The sequence below is a fragment of the Oncorhynchus tshawytscha genome, linkage group LG03 (genome assembly GCF_018296145.1).
Source record: "Oncorhynchus tshawytscha isolate Ot180627B linkage group LG03, Otsh_v2.0, whole genome shotgun sequence".
In the NCBI taxonomy this organism is placed as follows: domain Eukaryota; kingdom Metazoa; phylum Chordata; class Actinopteri; order Salmoniformes; family Salmonidae; genus Oncorhynchus; species Oncorhynchus tshawytscha.
The window spans coordinates 35,176,184-35,190,327 of record NC_056431.1 but is presented as its reverse complement, the minus strand read 5'-3'; the positions used below and the strand labels follow the sequence as shown (position 1 = coordinate 35,190,327).

The 14,144-nt window shown below is 41.6% G+C and overlaps 1 protein-coding gene across 3 annotated transcripts in view; it reads right to left on the bottom strand.

The window, feature by feature from the left end:
• The window catches only part of dnah7 (dynein, axonemal, heavy chain 7), a 228,584-nt gene that overhangs the window by 161,498 nt on the left and 52,942 nt on the right, over positions 1-14,144 (bottom strand). For all 3 annotated transcript variants that reach the window (XM_042314994.1, XM_024403140.2, XM_042315009.1), the window contains exon 20: positions 5,692-5,885. In XM_042314994.1, coding sequence (XP_042170928.1) covers positions 5,692-5,885 — 194 coding nt within the window. The remainder of the gene's footprint in view (positions 1-5,691; positions 5,886-14,144) is intronic.

Genomic DNA, 14,144 nt, shown 5'->3' with positions numbered 1-14,144 from the left:
GAAATGGATTACATTTATATTTTGTGTCACTGGATGACACAAAATACCCCATAATGTCAAAGTGGAAATGTGTTTTGTCTTGAATCAACAAGTATTCACCACTTTGTTATGGCAACACTAAAGTTCAAGAGTAAAAATGTACTTAACAAGTCACTTAAGTTGCATGAACTCACTCTTTGTGCAATATTAGCGATTTAACATGATTTTATAATGACTACCTCATCTCTGTACCCCACACATACAATTATCTGTAAGGTCCCTCAGTCGAGCTGTGAATTTCAAACACAAAGACCAGGGAGGTTTTCCAATGCCTCGCAAAGAAGGGCACCTATTGGTAGATTGGTAAAAACAAAAAGTAGACAATAATTATCCCTTTGAGCATGGTGAAGTTATTAATTACACTTTGGATGGTGTATCAATACACCCAGTCACTACAAAGATACAGGTGTCCTTCCTAACTCAGTTGCAGGGGAGGAAGGAAACTGCTCAGGGATTTCACAATGAGGCCAATATTGACATTAAAACAGTTAGAGTGTAATGGCTGTGATAGGAGAAAACTGAGGATGGATCAACAACATTGTACTTACTCCACAATAAATCAAATCAAATTTGATTTGTCACATGTGCCGAATACAACAGGTGAAGACCTTACAGTGAAATGCTTACTTAACACTTATTTTTCTTATAGCTGCATTGTTAGTTAAGTAAAAAAAATAGATAAGTATAATAAATTAATAATTCATTCATTAGGCCTTTCATTAGCAGCAGTAAAATAACAGTAGCAAGGCTATATACAGGGGGTACCGATACAGAGTCAATGTGCGGGGGGCACAGGTTAGTTGAGGTAATTGAGGTAATATGTACATGTAGGTCAAATTCAAGTGACTATGGAAACATAATAAACAGAGAGCAGCAGCAGCTGAAAAGAGGGGGTGTGGGCTGTTCAGGAGTCTTATCAGGGGTAGAAGCTGTACTAACCTAAACGACAGAGTGAAAAGAAGGAAGCCTGTATAGAATACAAATATTCCAAAACATGCATCCTGTTTGCAATAAGGCACTAAAGTAAATCCGCCAAAAATGTGTCCAAAAAATGTATGTCCAGAATATAAAATGCGTTATGTTTTGGGCAAATCCAACTCAACACATCACTGAGGACCACTCTTCTTTATTTTTAAGCATGGTGGTGGGTGCATCACGTTATGGGTATGCTTGTCATCGGCAAGGACCAGGGATTTTTTTTTAGGATGAAAATAAACAGAATGGAGCAAAGCACAAGCAAAATCCTAGAGGAAAACCTGTATATACAATACATGACCAAAAGTGTGTAGACAGGTGTATAAAATTGAGCACACAGCCATGCAATCTCCATAGACAAACATGGACAGCAGAACAGCCTTACTGAAGAGCTCAGTGACTTTCAAAGTGGCGCAGTCATAGCATGCCACCTTTCCAAGAAGTCAGTTCATCAAATGTCTGCCCTGCTAGACCTGCCCCAGTGAACTTTAAGTGCTGTTATTGTGAAGTGGAAACATCTAGGAGCAACAACGGCTCAGCCGCGAAGTGGTAGTCCACACAAGCTCACAGAACAAGACCGCCGAGTGCTGAAGCGTGTAGAGCGTAACAAATAGCCTGTCCTTGGTTGCAACACTCACTACCAAGTTCCAAACTGCCTCTGGAAGCAACGTCGGCATAATTACTGTTCGTCGGGAGCTTCATGAAATGGGTTTCCATGGCCGAGCAGCCACACACAAGCCTAAGCTCACCAATGCGCAATGCCAAGCGTCGGCTGGAGTGGTGGAAAGCTCGCCGCCATTGGACTATGGAGCAGTGGAAACGCATTCTCTGGAGTGATGAATCACGCTTCACCATTTGTCAGTCCGACAGATGAATCTTGGTTTGGCAGATGCTAGAAGAACGCTACCTGTCCCAATGCAAAGTACCAACTGTAAAGTTTGGTGGAGGAGGAAAGGCTGTTTTTCATGGTTTGGGCTAAGCCCCTTAGTTCCATTGAAGGGAAATCTTAATGCTACAGCATAGAATGACATTCTAGGCAATTCTTTGCTTCCAACTTTGCGGCAACAGTTTGGGGAAGGCCCTTTCCTGTTTCAGCATGACAATGCCCCCGGGCACAAAGCGAGGTCGAAAAAGAAATGTTTTGTCGAGATCGGTGTGGAAGAACTTGACTGACTGGCTTGCACAGAGCCCTGACCTCAACCCCATCGAACACCTTTGGGATGAATTGGAACGCCGATTGTGAGCCAGGCCTAATCGCTCAACATCAGTGCCCAGTCTCACCAATGCTTTTGTTCCAACGTCTAGAGGAAAGCCTTCCCAGAAGAGTGGAGGCTGTTATAGCAGCAAAGGGGGGACCAACTCCATATTAATGCCCAGGATTTTGGAATGAGATTTAGCTTCCTGTAGCATAGCTTCCAGTCTTATTTCTTATTTCTCATGTTTTTTATTAGTTAAACTATTTTGATATTGAATACTACTGCAATGTTGGGCTTTCAATTTAAGTATTATAAAGCACTTGTGAGAAATAAAAATGGAAAGATATCACATATACAATGTCCAACACTTAACCTAACTAACTGACAGATAGCTATACCATGACTGATATAGCTAAGATCATACCCACACAAATACTGAAATATACACTGAACTAAAAAATATACCAAACATGCAACAATTTCAAAAATTTGACTGAGTTACAGTTCATATAAGGAAATCAGTCAAATTAAATAAATTCATTAGGCCCTAATCTATGGATTTCACATGACAGGGAATACAGATGTTTCTATTGGTCACAGAAACCTTTAAAAAAACGGTAGGGGTGTAGATTAGAAAACCATTCAGTATCGGTTCTGACCACCATTATTGGCCTCCTTCACATGGTGTTGATCAGGCTGTTGATTGTGGCCTGTGGAATGTTGTCCCACTCCTCTTCAATGGCTATGTGAAGTTGCTGGATATTGGCGGGTCTGGAACACGCTGTCATACACGTCGATCCAAAGCATCCCAAACATAATCAATGGTTGACATGTCTTGTGAGTATGCAGGCCATAAAAGACCCTGGGACATTTTCAGCTTCCAGGAATTGTGTACAGATCCGTGCGACATGGGGTCGTGCATTATCATGCAAACATGTGATGGCGGTGGATGAATGGCACAACAATGGATCTCAGGATCTCTTCACAGTATCTCTGTGCATTCAAATTTCCATAGATAAAATGCAATTGTGTTCGTTGTCCATAGCTTATGCTTACCCATATCATCACCCCACCTTCACCATGTGGCACTCTGTTTCACAATAGGGCTGGGCGATATGGCCAAAATGTCATATCATGGGATTTTAAAAATTTTGGACGGTATGACGGTATTTTATGTTTTTGATTAATAAAAGTTCGACATTTTCTTTATGAGTAGTGCGTGACCCTAGGGTGGCAACACATATATTCAAAATTATTTAAATGGGTCTTTCACCATTCGGATTGTTTTATACTGTTCAATTCAACTTCAACCGAAAATAATTTCCTGCATTTCCACCAATTTCTGCATTTCCTGCACTCATTTGAGATCATTTTCACACTGCCACGATATGGGCAAAAATACTAGACCTTATTTTTAACCAAATGTTGCAATTGTGATTTAGATTTTTTAAAAACACTTGGGTAAACTTTTGGAATTATGGAAATATAATGTTTATTATAATTATATAGTTAGAATATAAGTAAGTGGGCACTTTGAATACAGTGTTGTTTGACATGACAAAAATGAAAATGCAATGGATGAGTTATTGTGACAGGTTAGGAACCAAAGTGATGTTCCATGTTTCCTAGGGGACCCTATAATCTTTAGCTACATTAAAACTGTATTCATATAGCCAACATATTCATGCTTCGCCTGTTCCTCTTTGATTTAGAAGATACTGTTGCACAAACAACATGCTGATTTAGGCCTCAGTACTTTTAGCCAGTTAACTAGCGATTAGAATTAGGGGCTAACACGAGTTAGCATAACTTGCAAAGAAAATACAAACTAGCTGTTTGCAGATGTAAGAAACACAAACTAATATTGCAATTATAAAATGCTTGTGGATTTATATTAAGATCAAAGTGGAAACAACATCGTTGTCATCAACATTGTTGCATGTGCTGCATTGACCATGAAAACTGAACGAAAGCGTCTAGTGGTCAAGCAACAACAAATGCGTTCCTTGAGTGACTGGGGGTGGGACTAGGTCTGTGAGGAAAGCAGCATGGAGAGAGAGAGAGAGAGCAGAGAGGGATGACTCAAGTAGCGGAGTCAACAAACCAAACAATCAAATATTGTTATAGAAGGTAAAGTAAAAACCCAAACCGGTATGTGCATCAATACCAGTATATAGTCAAATACAGTATACCGCCCAGCCCTAGTTCACAACGTTGACATCAGCAAACCGCTCGCCCACACGACGCCAAACAATCCATCTGCCCGGTCCAGTTGAAACAGGGATTAATCCGTGAAGAGCACACTTCTCCAGCGTGCCAGTGGCTGTCAAATGTGAGCATTTGCCCACTGAAGTCGGTTACGTGGAGAAAATCTTAGGTTGTGCAAACCCACACTTTCATCAGCTATCTGGGTGGATGGTCTCAGACTTTCCCACAGTTGAAGCCGGATGTGGGGGTCCTGGGCTGGCGTGGTTAAACATGGTCTGCGGTTGTGAGGCCAGTTGGACAAACTGCCAAATTCTCTAAAAGGATGTTGGAGGCGGCTTACGGTGGAGAAATTAACATGACATTTTCTGGTAACAGCTCTGGTGGACATTCATGCAGTCAGCATGCCAATTGAACTTTCCCTCAAACATCTGTGGCATTGTGTTGTGTGACAAAATTGCACACTTTAGAGTAGCCTTTAATTTTTCCCAGCACAAGGTACACCTGTTTAATGATCATGCTGTTTAATCAGCTTCTTGATATGCCCCACATGTCATGTGAGGATTATGTTGGCAGAGGAAATGCTCACTAACAGGGATGTATACGCTCTTTATGCGTATGGAAAATTTCTGGGATCTTTAATTTTAGCTCATAAAACATGGGACCAACAGTTTACATGTTGCGTTTATATTTTTGTTCAGTGTTTTTCAGTTCTTCCTAACAAGTGGTTAGTGTGTCCCTGAAGTCTTACAGCAAAGGCTTGAGCTGTGATTTTTCAAGAGCAATCAATTTCATTTCAGCAGTGTCACAATCAAGCTAGTGATTGCCTGCCTCAGTTGAGTTACACTCCAGGACCTTGGGCAAGAAACACTTTATCCACAAAAATAACACTTTTACGGCTTAAAGGGATAGATTTACAAAGTGTTTACATTGCTGCAAAGCTTGGGCACCTCTCATAGTCGGGAGGGAATACAAATCATACTGTTTACTTCCATTTACCCACCTATCAATGCTACAATACAACGCATAATTTACACTGTAACGCACTAGTGAAATAGGGTTAATCCCACACGGACAGGGACTGTAACAGTCATTTTAGCGTTTGCTTTACCCTGCCTGGAGTGCCAGATGGACAGAGTTTTCCATTTTAAGGCTATTTCATTGGTTCCATTGTGTTAGGCAAGTTCATTCAAGCCCAATTAAGTATTTAAAATGTTTTCAAATAGTATTTGAACCCATGTCTGAACGGGTATAAGGTTAATGCCAGTGCTCTTACCTTGTGGGGTCTTTGGTTTCAGACAGGATCTCCAGCAGCTCGTCGTTGGACAGGAAGAAGAATCGTGGAAAGTAGAGGCGCTTCTTCTCCAAGTATTCATTGAGGCCCTTCAGGATCAACTCCAGGAACTCGTTTGACTTCTTCAGCTTCTCCAGCATCTGGTCGATGGCCACCACGGCCAGCACGTGCTTGTCCTGTCAGGAATAGAGGGAAATTGAATATTTCCAATAATCTGGGCCTGACCTGTATTTAAAGGAGCAATCTGCAGTTACAACATCAATTTTTGGACTTAAATTAGTAATAACTATAAAAGGACATGTCCTGAAGTAAATGTGGTATGCTTGCTGGTCTTGAAGTATTTATGGTTGTGAAATAGTAGTAGTAATGGCAGTGATGGCAGTAGTATTAATGGCAGTAATACGGTTTTCATAGGCTGTGTGTTAGTTATAGTGACCCATTTTGGGGTGGTTTGCAGGGTCGGAAATTAACACCCGCCACCCACCAAATGTGGGTAGAATTTGGCATTGGTAGGTAAGAATATCTATTTCACCAGGCACGTTGGCGGGTGGTCACACAGAGCATTTGGGAACAGGCCACAAGTAGAAGTTGGAATTGACAAGAAACGCTACTAAAGTGTGACTTTGTCATTCTGTTTCTTGGCCAGACATTGTTTTCTTCACACACTAAGTTGTTTGCTCCAACTGTCTGCTGCTACGAAGACACCGCCGTCTGAGTTTTTTTCCATCGCAGACAAGCAAGTGTCCAACTTACCACGGTAACGGCATGTCCCTTAAAGGGGCAGCTGAACATTTTTATCTCACCTAATGATTGTGCTTAATTGAGCATGGATCACTCCTAAAAACATATATTCATGAAATATTGGTAATTTCCTATCATTAAAACACTCATTATACTTTCATTATTCTCCTATATCAGTGGTCACCAACCAGTCGATCGCAATCTAATGATAAAGCTTTGCGTTCCTATTTCTTTAATGTTTTTCCCGCTGTTGGCGGTAAGTGAACTTTATTCAGCAGCCCTAGCGCCGGGAAGGCAAAGTGTTCCCATTTTTAGCCATTTCATGTGTAGAGCAAGTCAAGTTCACTTATAGGACCTACCGCTGGCCAATCCGATAGCTCAGATCACCGTGTCTGCAGTTTCCTCAAACCATAGACTGCAAAAAGAAACCTCAAACGCACAGCAACGTTGATACTATGAGATCAGTGGCGATCGGTGCCATTTAAGATGAGGGAGGATGATAAAAATAAATTATGAGCATGGCCTTATTTCTATTACAGCTCAATGCTAACACTGATAGGTTTAGGCTACTACATGATACTCATCATTTCCATATACCCATCATGAGGTTGCTACAAATTAGCCTATGAATGAAAGTTTACAACGTAGGTGCACAGGTCAAGATACATTTGAGCAATCAAGGTGTAATGACATTGACACATTCAATACTGCCTTCCACAATCTTGCCTGCATCTACATGATCTATTAGTCCAACAGTTGCAAACAGTTTTGTTCCGTTTAAGAAACGTTTTCTACAGAATCGGCGGAATGAATTCACCCCTGATCACACACCAAAACAGTGCACTTTCATAGCAGCAGATCGTGGTATAATTCCTTCTCACATCTATGCGCTCTCCTCCTCTCACCGTTTCCCTTCGCTTGTACACTTCAGTGCACAACACATCAGCTGTCTGTGACCAGGCAAAAAAAAACCTATATATGAAGCCATACCTTCATATTATAAACGCTAATCGCTACACACAGCCATGTCACCGCTTCAATCATGCAGTACAGTGTACAGTTAGAAAGCAGTTTAGCAGTTAAACCAGCTGGTTCTGGTGGCAATCAATTAATAAAACCAAAAGCTTACCTTGACTTGGAAGAGTTACAGTGTCGGATAGCAATAGCCAGCAAGGTAACATAGCATCTCTGTTTGAGCCGGATGTTTGAGTAGGCTAAACTAAGTAGGTGAAAATTAAAATTGAAAAAAAATAATGAAATCTTACTAGCTCTCTGTCTCGCCATTTTGAGCCTGTAAACAAACCCATAAATGCAGATACCCAACTCGTCTAAAGAAGGCCAGGTTTATTGCTTCTTTAATCAGCACTACAATTTTTAGCTGTGCTAACATGATTGCAAAATGGTTTTCTAATGATCAATTATCATTTTAAAATGATAAACTTAGATTAGCTAACACAACGTGCTATTGGAACACAGGAGTGATGAAAATGGGCCTCTGTACGCCTATGTAGATACAGTGGGGCAAAAAAGTATCTAGTCAGCCACCAATTGTGCAAGTTCTCCCACTTAAAAAGATGAGAGGCCTGTAATTTTCATCATAGGTACAACTTCAACTATGACAGACAAAATGAGAAAAAAAAAAATCCAGAAAATCACATTGTAGTAAGACATTTAAACGTGTTAACCCTCGCAAGGCTGCAGGCCCAGACGGCATCCCCAGCCGCGCCCTCAGAGCATGCGCAGACCAGCTGGCCGGTGTGTTTACGGACATATTCAATCAATCCCTATACCAGTCTGCTGTTCCCACATGCTTCAAGAGGGCCACCATTGTTCCTGTTCCCAAGAAAGCTAAGGTAACTGAGCTAAACGACTACCGCCCCGTAGCACTCACATCCGTCATCATGAAGTGCTTTGAGAGACTAGTCAAGGACCATATCACCTCCACCCTACCTGACACCCTTGACCCACTCCAATTTGCTTACCGCCCAAATAGGTCCACAGACGATGCAATCTCAACCACACTGCACACTGCCCTAACCCATCTGGACAAGAGGAATACCTATGTGAGAATGCTGTTCATCGACTACAGCTCGGCATTCAACACCATAGTACCCTCCAAGCTCGTCATCAAGCTCGAGACCCTGGGTCTCGACCCCGCCCTGTGCAACTGGACTTCCTGACGGGCCGCCCCAGGTGGTGAGGGTAGGCAACAACATCTCCTCCCCGCTGATCCTCAACACTGGGGCCCCACAAGGGTGCGTTCTGAGCCCTCTCCTGTACTCCCTGTTCACCCACGACTGCGTGGCCATGCACGCCTCCAACTCAATCATCAAGTTTGCGGACGACACAACAGTGGTAGGCTTGATTACCAACAACGACGAGACGGCCTACAGGGAGGAGGTGAGGGCCCTCGGAGTGTGGTGTCAGGAAAATAACCTCACACTCAACGTCAACAAAACTAAGGAGATGATTGTGGACTTCAGGAAACAGCAGAGGGAACACCCCCATCCACATCGATGGAACAGTAGTGGAGAGGGTAGCAAGTTTTAAGTTCCTCGGCATACACATCACAGACAAACTGAATTGGTCCACTCACACAGACAGCATCGTGAGGAAGGCGCAGCAGCGCCTCTTCAACCTCAGGAGGCTGAAGAAATTCGGCTTGTCACCAAAAGCACTCACAAACTTCTACAGATGCACAATCGAGAGCATCCTGGCGGGCTGTATCACCGCCTGGTATGGCAACTGCACCGCCCTCAACCGTAAGGCTCTCCAGAGGGTAGTGAGGTCTGCACAACGCATCACCGGGGGCAAACTACCTGCCCTCCAGGACACCTACACCACCCGATGCTACAGGAAGGCCATAAAGATCATCAAGGACATCAACCACCCGAGCCACTGCCTGTTCACCCCGCTGCCATCCAGAAGGCGAGGTCAGTACAGGTGCATCAAAGCTGGGACCGAGAGACTGAAAAACAGCTTCTATCTCAAGGCCATCAGACTGTTAAACAGCCACCACTAACATTGAGTGGCTACTGCCAACACACTGTCAATGACACTGACTCTACTCCAGCCACTTTAATCATGGGAAATTATGTAAATATATCACTAGCCACTTTAAACAATGCTACCTTATATAATGTTACTTACCCTACATTGTTCATCTCATATGCATACGTTGATACTGTACTCTATATCATCGACTGCATCCTTATGTAATACATGTATCACTAGCCACTTTAACTATGCCACTTGGTTTACATACATCTCATATGTATATACTGTACTCGATATCATCTACTGTATCTTGCCTATGCTGCTCTGTACCATCACTCATTCATATATCCTTATGTACATATTCTTTATCCCCTTACACTGTGTATGACAGTAGTTTTTTTGGGGGGGAATTGTTAGTTAGATTACTTGCTCGTTATTACTGCATTGTCGGAACTAGAAGCACAAGCATTTCGCTACACTCGCATTAACATCTGCTAACCATGTGTGTGACAAATAAAATTTGATTTGATTTGATTTGATGAATTTATTTTGCAAATTATGGTGGAAAATAAGTATTTGGTCACCTACAAACAAGCAAGATTTCTGGCTCTAACAGACCTGTAACTTCTTCTTTAAGAGGCTCCTCTGTCCTCCACTCGTTACCTGTAATAATGGCACCTGTTTGAACTTGTTATCAGTATAAAAGACACCTGTCCACAACTTCAAACAGACACACCCCAAACTCCACTATGGCCAAGACCAAAGAGCTGTCAAAGGACACCAGAAACAAAATTGTAGACCTGCACCAGGCTGGGAAGACTGAATCTGCAATAGGTAAGCAGCTTGGTATGAAGAAACAAACTGTGGGAGCAATTATTAGGAAATGGAAGACATACAAGACCACTGATAATCTCCCTCGATCTGGGGCTCCACACAAGATCTCTCCCCGTGGGGTCAAAATGATCACAAGACCGGTGAGTAAAAATCCCAGATCCACACGGGTGGATCTATTGAATGACCTGCAGAGAGCTGGGACCAAAGTAACAAAGTAACACACTACGCCGCCAGGGACTCAAATCCTGCAGTGCCAGACGTGTCCCCCTGCTTAAGCCAGTACATGTCCAGGCCCGTGTGAAGTTTGCTAGAGAGCATTTGGATGATCCAGAAGAAGATTGGGAGACTGTCATATGGTCAGATGAAACCAAAATATAACTTTTTGGTAAAAACTCAACTCGTCGTATTTGGAGGACAAAGAATGCTGAGTTGCATCCAAAGAACACCATACCTACTGTGAAGCATGGGGGTGGAAACATCATGCTTTGAGGCTGTTTTTCTGCAAAGGGACCAGGACGACTGATCCGTGTAAAGGAAAGAATGAATGGGGCCATGTATCGTGAGATTGAGTGAAAACCTCCTTCCATCAGCAAGGGCATTGAAGATGAAACGTGGCTGGGTCTTTCAGCATGACAATGATCCCAAACACACCGCCCGGGCAACGAAGGAGTGGCTTCGTAAGAAGCATTTCAAGGTCCTGGAGTGGACTAGCCAGTCTCCAGATCTCAACCCCATAGAAAATCTTTGGAGGGAGTTGAAAGTCCGTGTTGCCCAGCAACAGCCCCAAAACATCACTGCTCTAGAGGAGATCTGCATGGAGGATTGGGCCAAAATACCAGCAACACTGTGTGAAAACCTTGTGAAGACTTACAGAAAACGTTTGACCTCTGTTATTGCCAAGAAAGGGTATATAACAAAGTATTGAGATAAACTTTTGTTATTGACCAAATACTTATTTTCCACCATAATTTGCAAATAAATTCATAAAAAATCCTACAATGTAATTTTCTGGATTTTATTTCTCATTTTGTCTGTCATAGTTGAAGTGTACCTATGATGAAAATTACAGGCCTCTCTCATCTTTTTAAGTGGGAGAACTTGTACAATTGGTGGCTGACTAAATACTTTTTTGCCCCAATGTATTCCATTAAAAAAATCTGCCGTTTCCAGCTACAGTAGTCATTTACAACATTAACAATGTCTACACTGTATTTTTGATCAATTTTATGTTATTTTAAGTGACAAAAAAATGTTTTTAAAAAACAAGAACATACCCTATTGCACAAACATCATTGCTAAAGAACTGTCTTTAATTGGTTAATGTTGCTTACGTTTGTTAAGTCATGTTTTAAAAAAGAATCTGAGTACAAAAAAAGAAAAAAAGAGGACCACTGTCCTAGATTTATTTGTGTTCTTCTACATTGCTACTTAGGAGCACATCATTTAGTCTTTGTAAAAAATAGAGCCGTGAACTGTAATAATGAATATGCCTATCTTTTGTGGCAGGGCACTTTGTTGATTCTTGATGGTCAGTTGTTCATCTGTTTTTACTATTGTATCTAAACGTTAAAAAAAAAATCCCCAATTTTTTCATATCCAATTACAATCTTGTCTTATCGATGCAACTCCTCAACAGGCTCGGGAGAGACAAAGGTCGAGTTATACATCCCCCGAAACATGACCCGCCAAATTGCGCTCCTTAACACCCGCCCACTTTAACCCGAGAAGCCAGCCGCACCAATGTGTGAGACGAAACACTGTTCAACTGACTACCGTGGCATGCAGGTGCTCTGCCCGCCAACTAAAGCCCCCCGGCCAAATTCTCCCCTAACCTGGATGATACTGGGCCAATTGTGCGCCAGATATTATTAATTGATTGCCTGTTATAACACAGCCTGGGATCAAACCCAGGTAGTGACACCTCAAGCACTGCACAGTGCCTTAGACCACTGCGCCACTTGGGAGGCCTTAAATTATTTATTTTAAACATACATTGGTTGAAAGACACAGGTCACAAAAATTTAATGAAATTAAGCAATATACCCCATTACGTCTTACTAGTAACATATTTCCTGTTTTAGAAAAATAGAAAGTACACATCTGTTTTTGGTGTAATTATGGCAAAATAATATATTTGGGCTGGTAGAAAATCTGAGTGGCTGATAGATTTTTTTGTATCCAACTGTCAGTGGCTGGACCAAAAAGTCAATTGATGGTAGTTTGTAGGTGTGGAGTTATTATAGTGAATTATAGTGGCCTAGTATATTAGGCTAGAGTGATCACTATATCATCAAAAGCCATATGTGTTTTTAAGTTCTCAAAATCCTTTAGTTTAAACATTCTGTTTTGTGCCAGTGGATTTCAGTTTAGAATGTTGAAGCCTGCATTCCACCATTGAAATGAATGTGGATACAACCAGCTTTATAGTTTATGAAGTATGAATAGTAGTAAAAAGCTGTGTTGAAGACATCTAAGTTGAGTCAGTTTGCACATGTCAACATTTGGGTGGTGTTTTTAGCTGAAACAGATCTAGAGCGGTGTGTATCCAAATGTTGCCTTTGAAGTCTATGGAGTTATAGTTGCAAAAGTATATATAGTATCAAGAGGCTTTTGACAAGCAATCTAATTTTAGTCAGTCTTCGCATTTCAATGTTGGTTTCAATGTTGTAGCATAAATGGTTCAAGAGCAGTGGTGAATCCAAAAATGTACCATTGAAGCATATGGAGCTTTTATACACATTTAAAAATGGTTATAGTTCAAAAAGTATAAATGGTTTCAAAAAGCTATTCGAGACCAGTCTGCATGTTTTCTTAGTTTGAATGGTGTTTCTATCTTAAATGGTTGCAAATTAGTAGCAAACAGAATTCTTACCATTCAAGTCTATCCCCGAAATGCATTGGGATTCATGCAACTATGGTTGTAGTGTGAATAGTACAAGTAGCATCAAAAATGTGTTTGAGCAACAGTACCAGTGACAGTCTGCACATGTTAAAGTTGTTGGTGTTGGTATCTTTAACTGTTCAAGAGCAGTTGCGAATGCAAATGGGATTGAGGTGGTAGGTAGACTAGCGTCTAGAGCGTTGGGCCAGTAACCGAATGGTCACTGGTTTGAATACTCGAGCCCGACAAGGTGAAAAATCTGTTGATGTGCCCTTGACTGAGGCACTCCAGAGGCGCAGTACTTCTATGGCCGACTCTGTAAAACAACACATTTCACTGCACTTATCTGGTGTATGTGACTTTTTTTTTTAAAGTATGCCCATTTAAAACATTGTTCAGAAAGTATAGATGGTATCAAAAAGCTGTATACAAGCAACCTATTCCAGACCGGTCAGCAGTTTTAAAGTTTCTATCTTACACCCTTGAAAATAAGTAGCGACCTGAATTTTTCCCATTTAAGTATATGGCCACTGAAATGCATGGGATCTCTTGCAAATATGGTTATGTGAATAGTAGTACCCCTTTCCACTCACAGATATGGGTTGAAAATGGCAGATTTTGTCATTGAAAAGCACCTAAATTGGAACGTAGTGGATGTACACTAACATGCTACTGTATCGTTGACGTCAGAGCTCTGGTTCCCTGCTTCACAACTCTGTATGGGTATTGACTGCAGCCGTTATAAACTTGAGCACCACGCATGTCAAGAAGATGACCCATCCCTCTCATTACTTGGGATACTTTTAATTTTTTTGTCCGAGTGAGGGAAATGCTGTAAATCGAGAGGATATCATACATGCTTTGATATCATACAAACAAACCACACCTGAGTTCAAATGTGCACCTCACATTTCCATATGTGAAAACTCATAATTTACAGTATCAACGTTTATGATCGCTTTGTTTCATCCACAGTTACAAG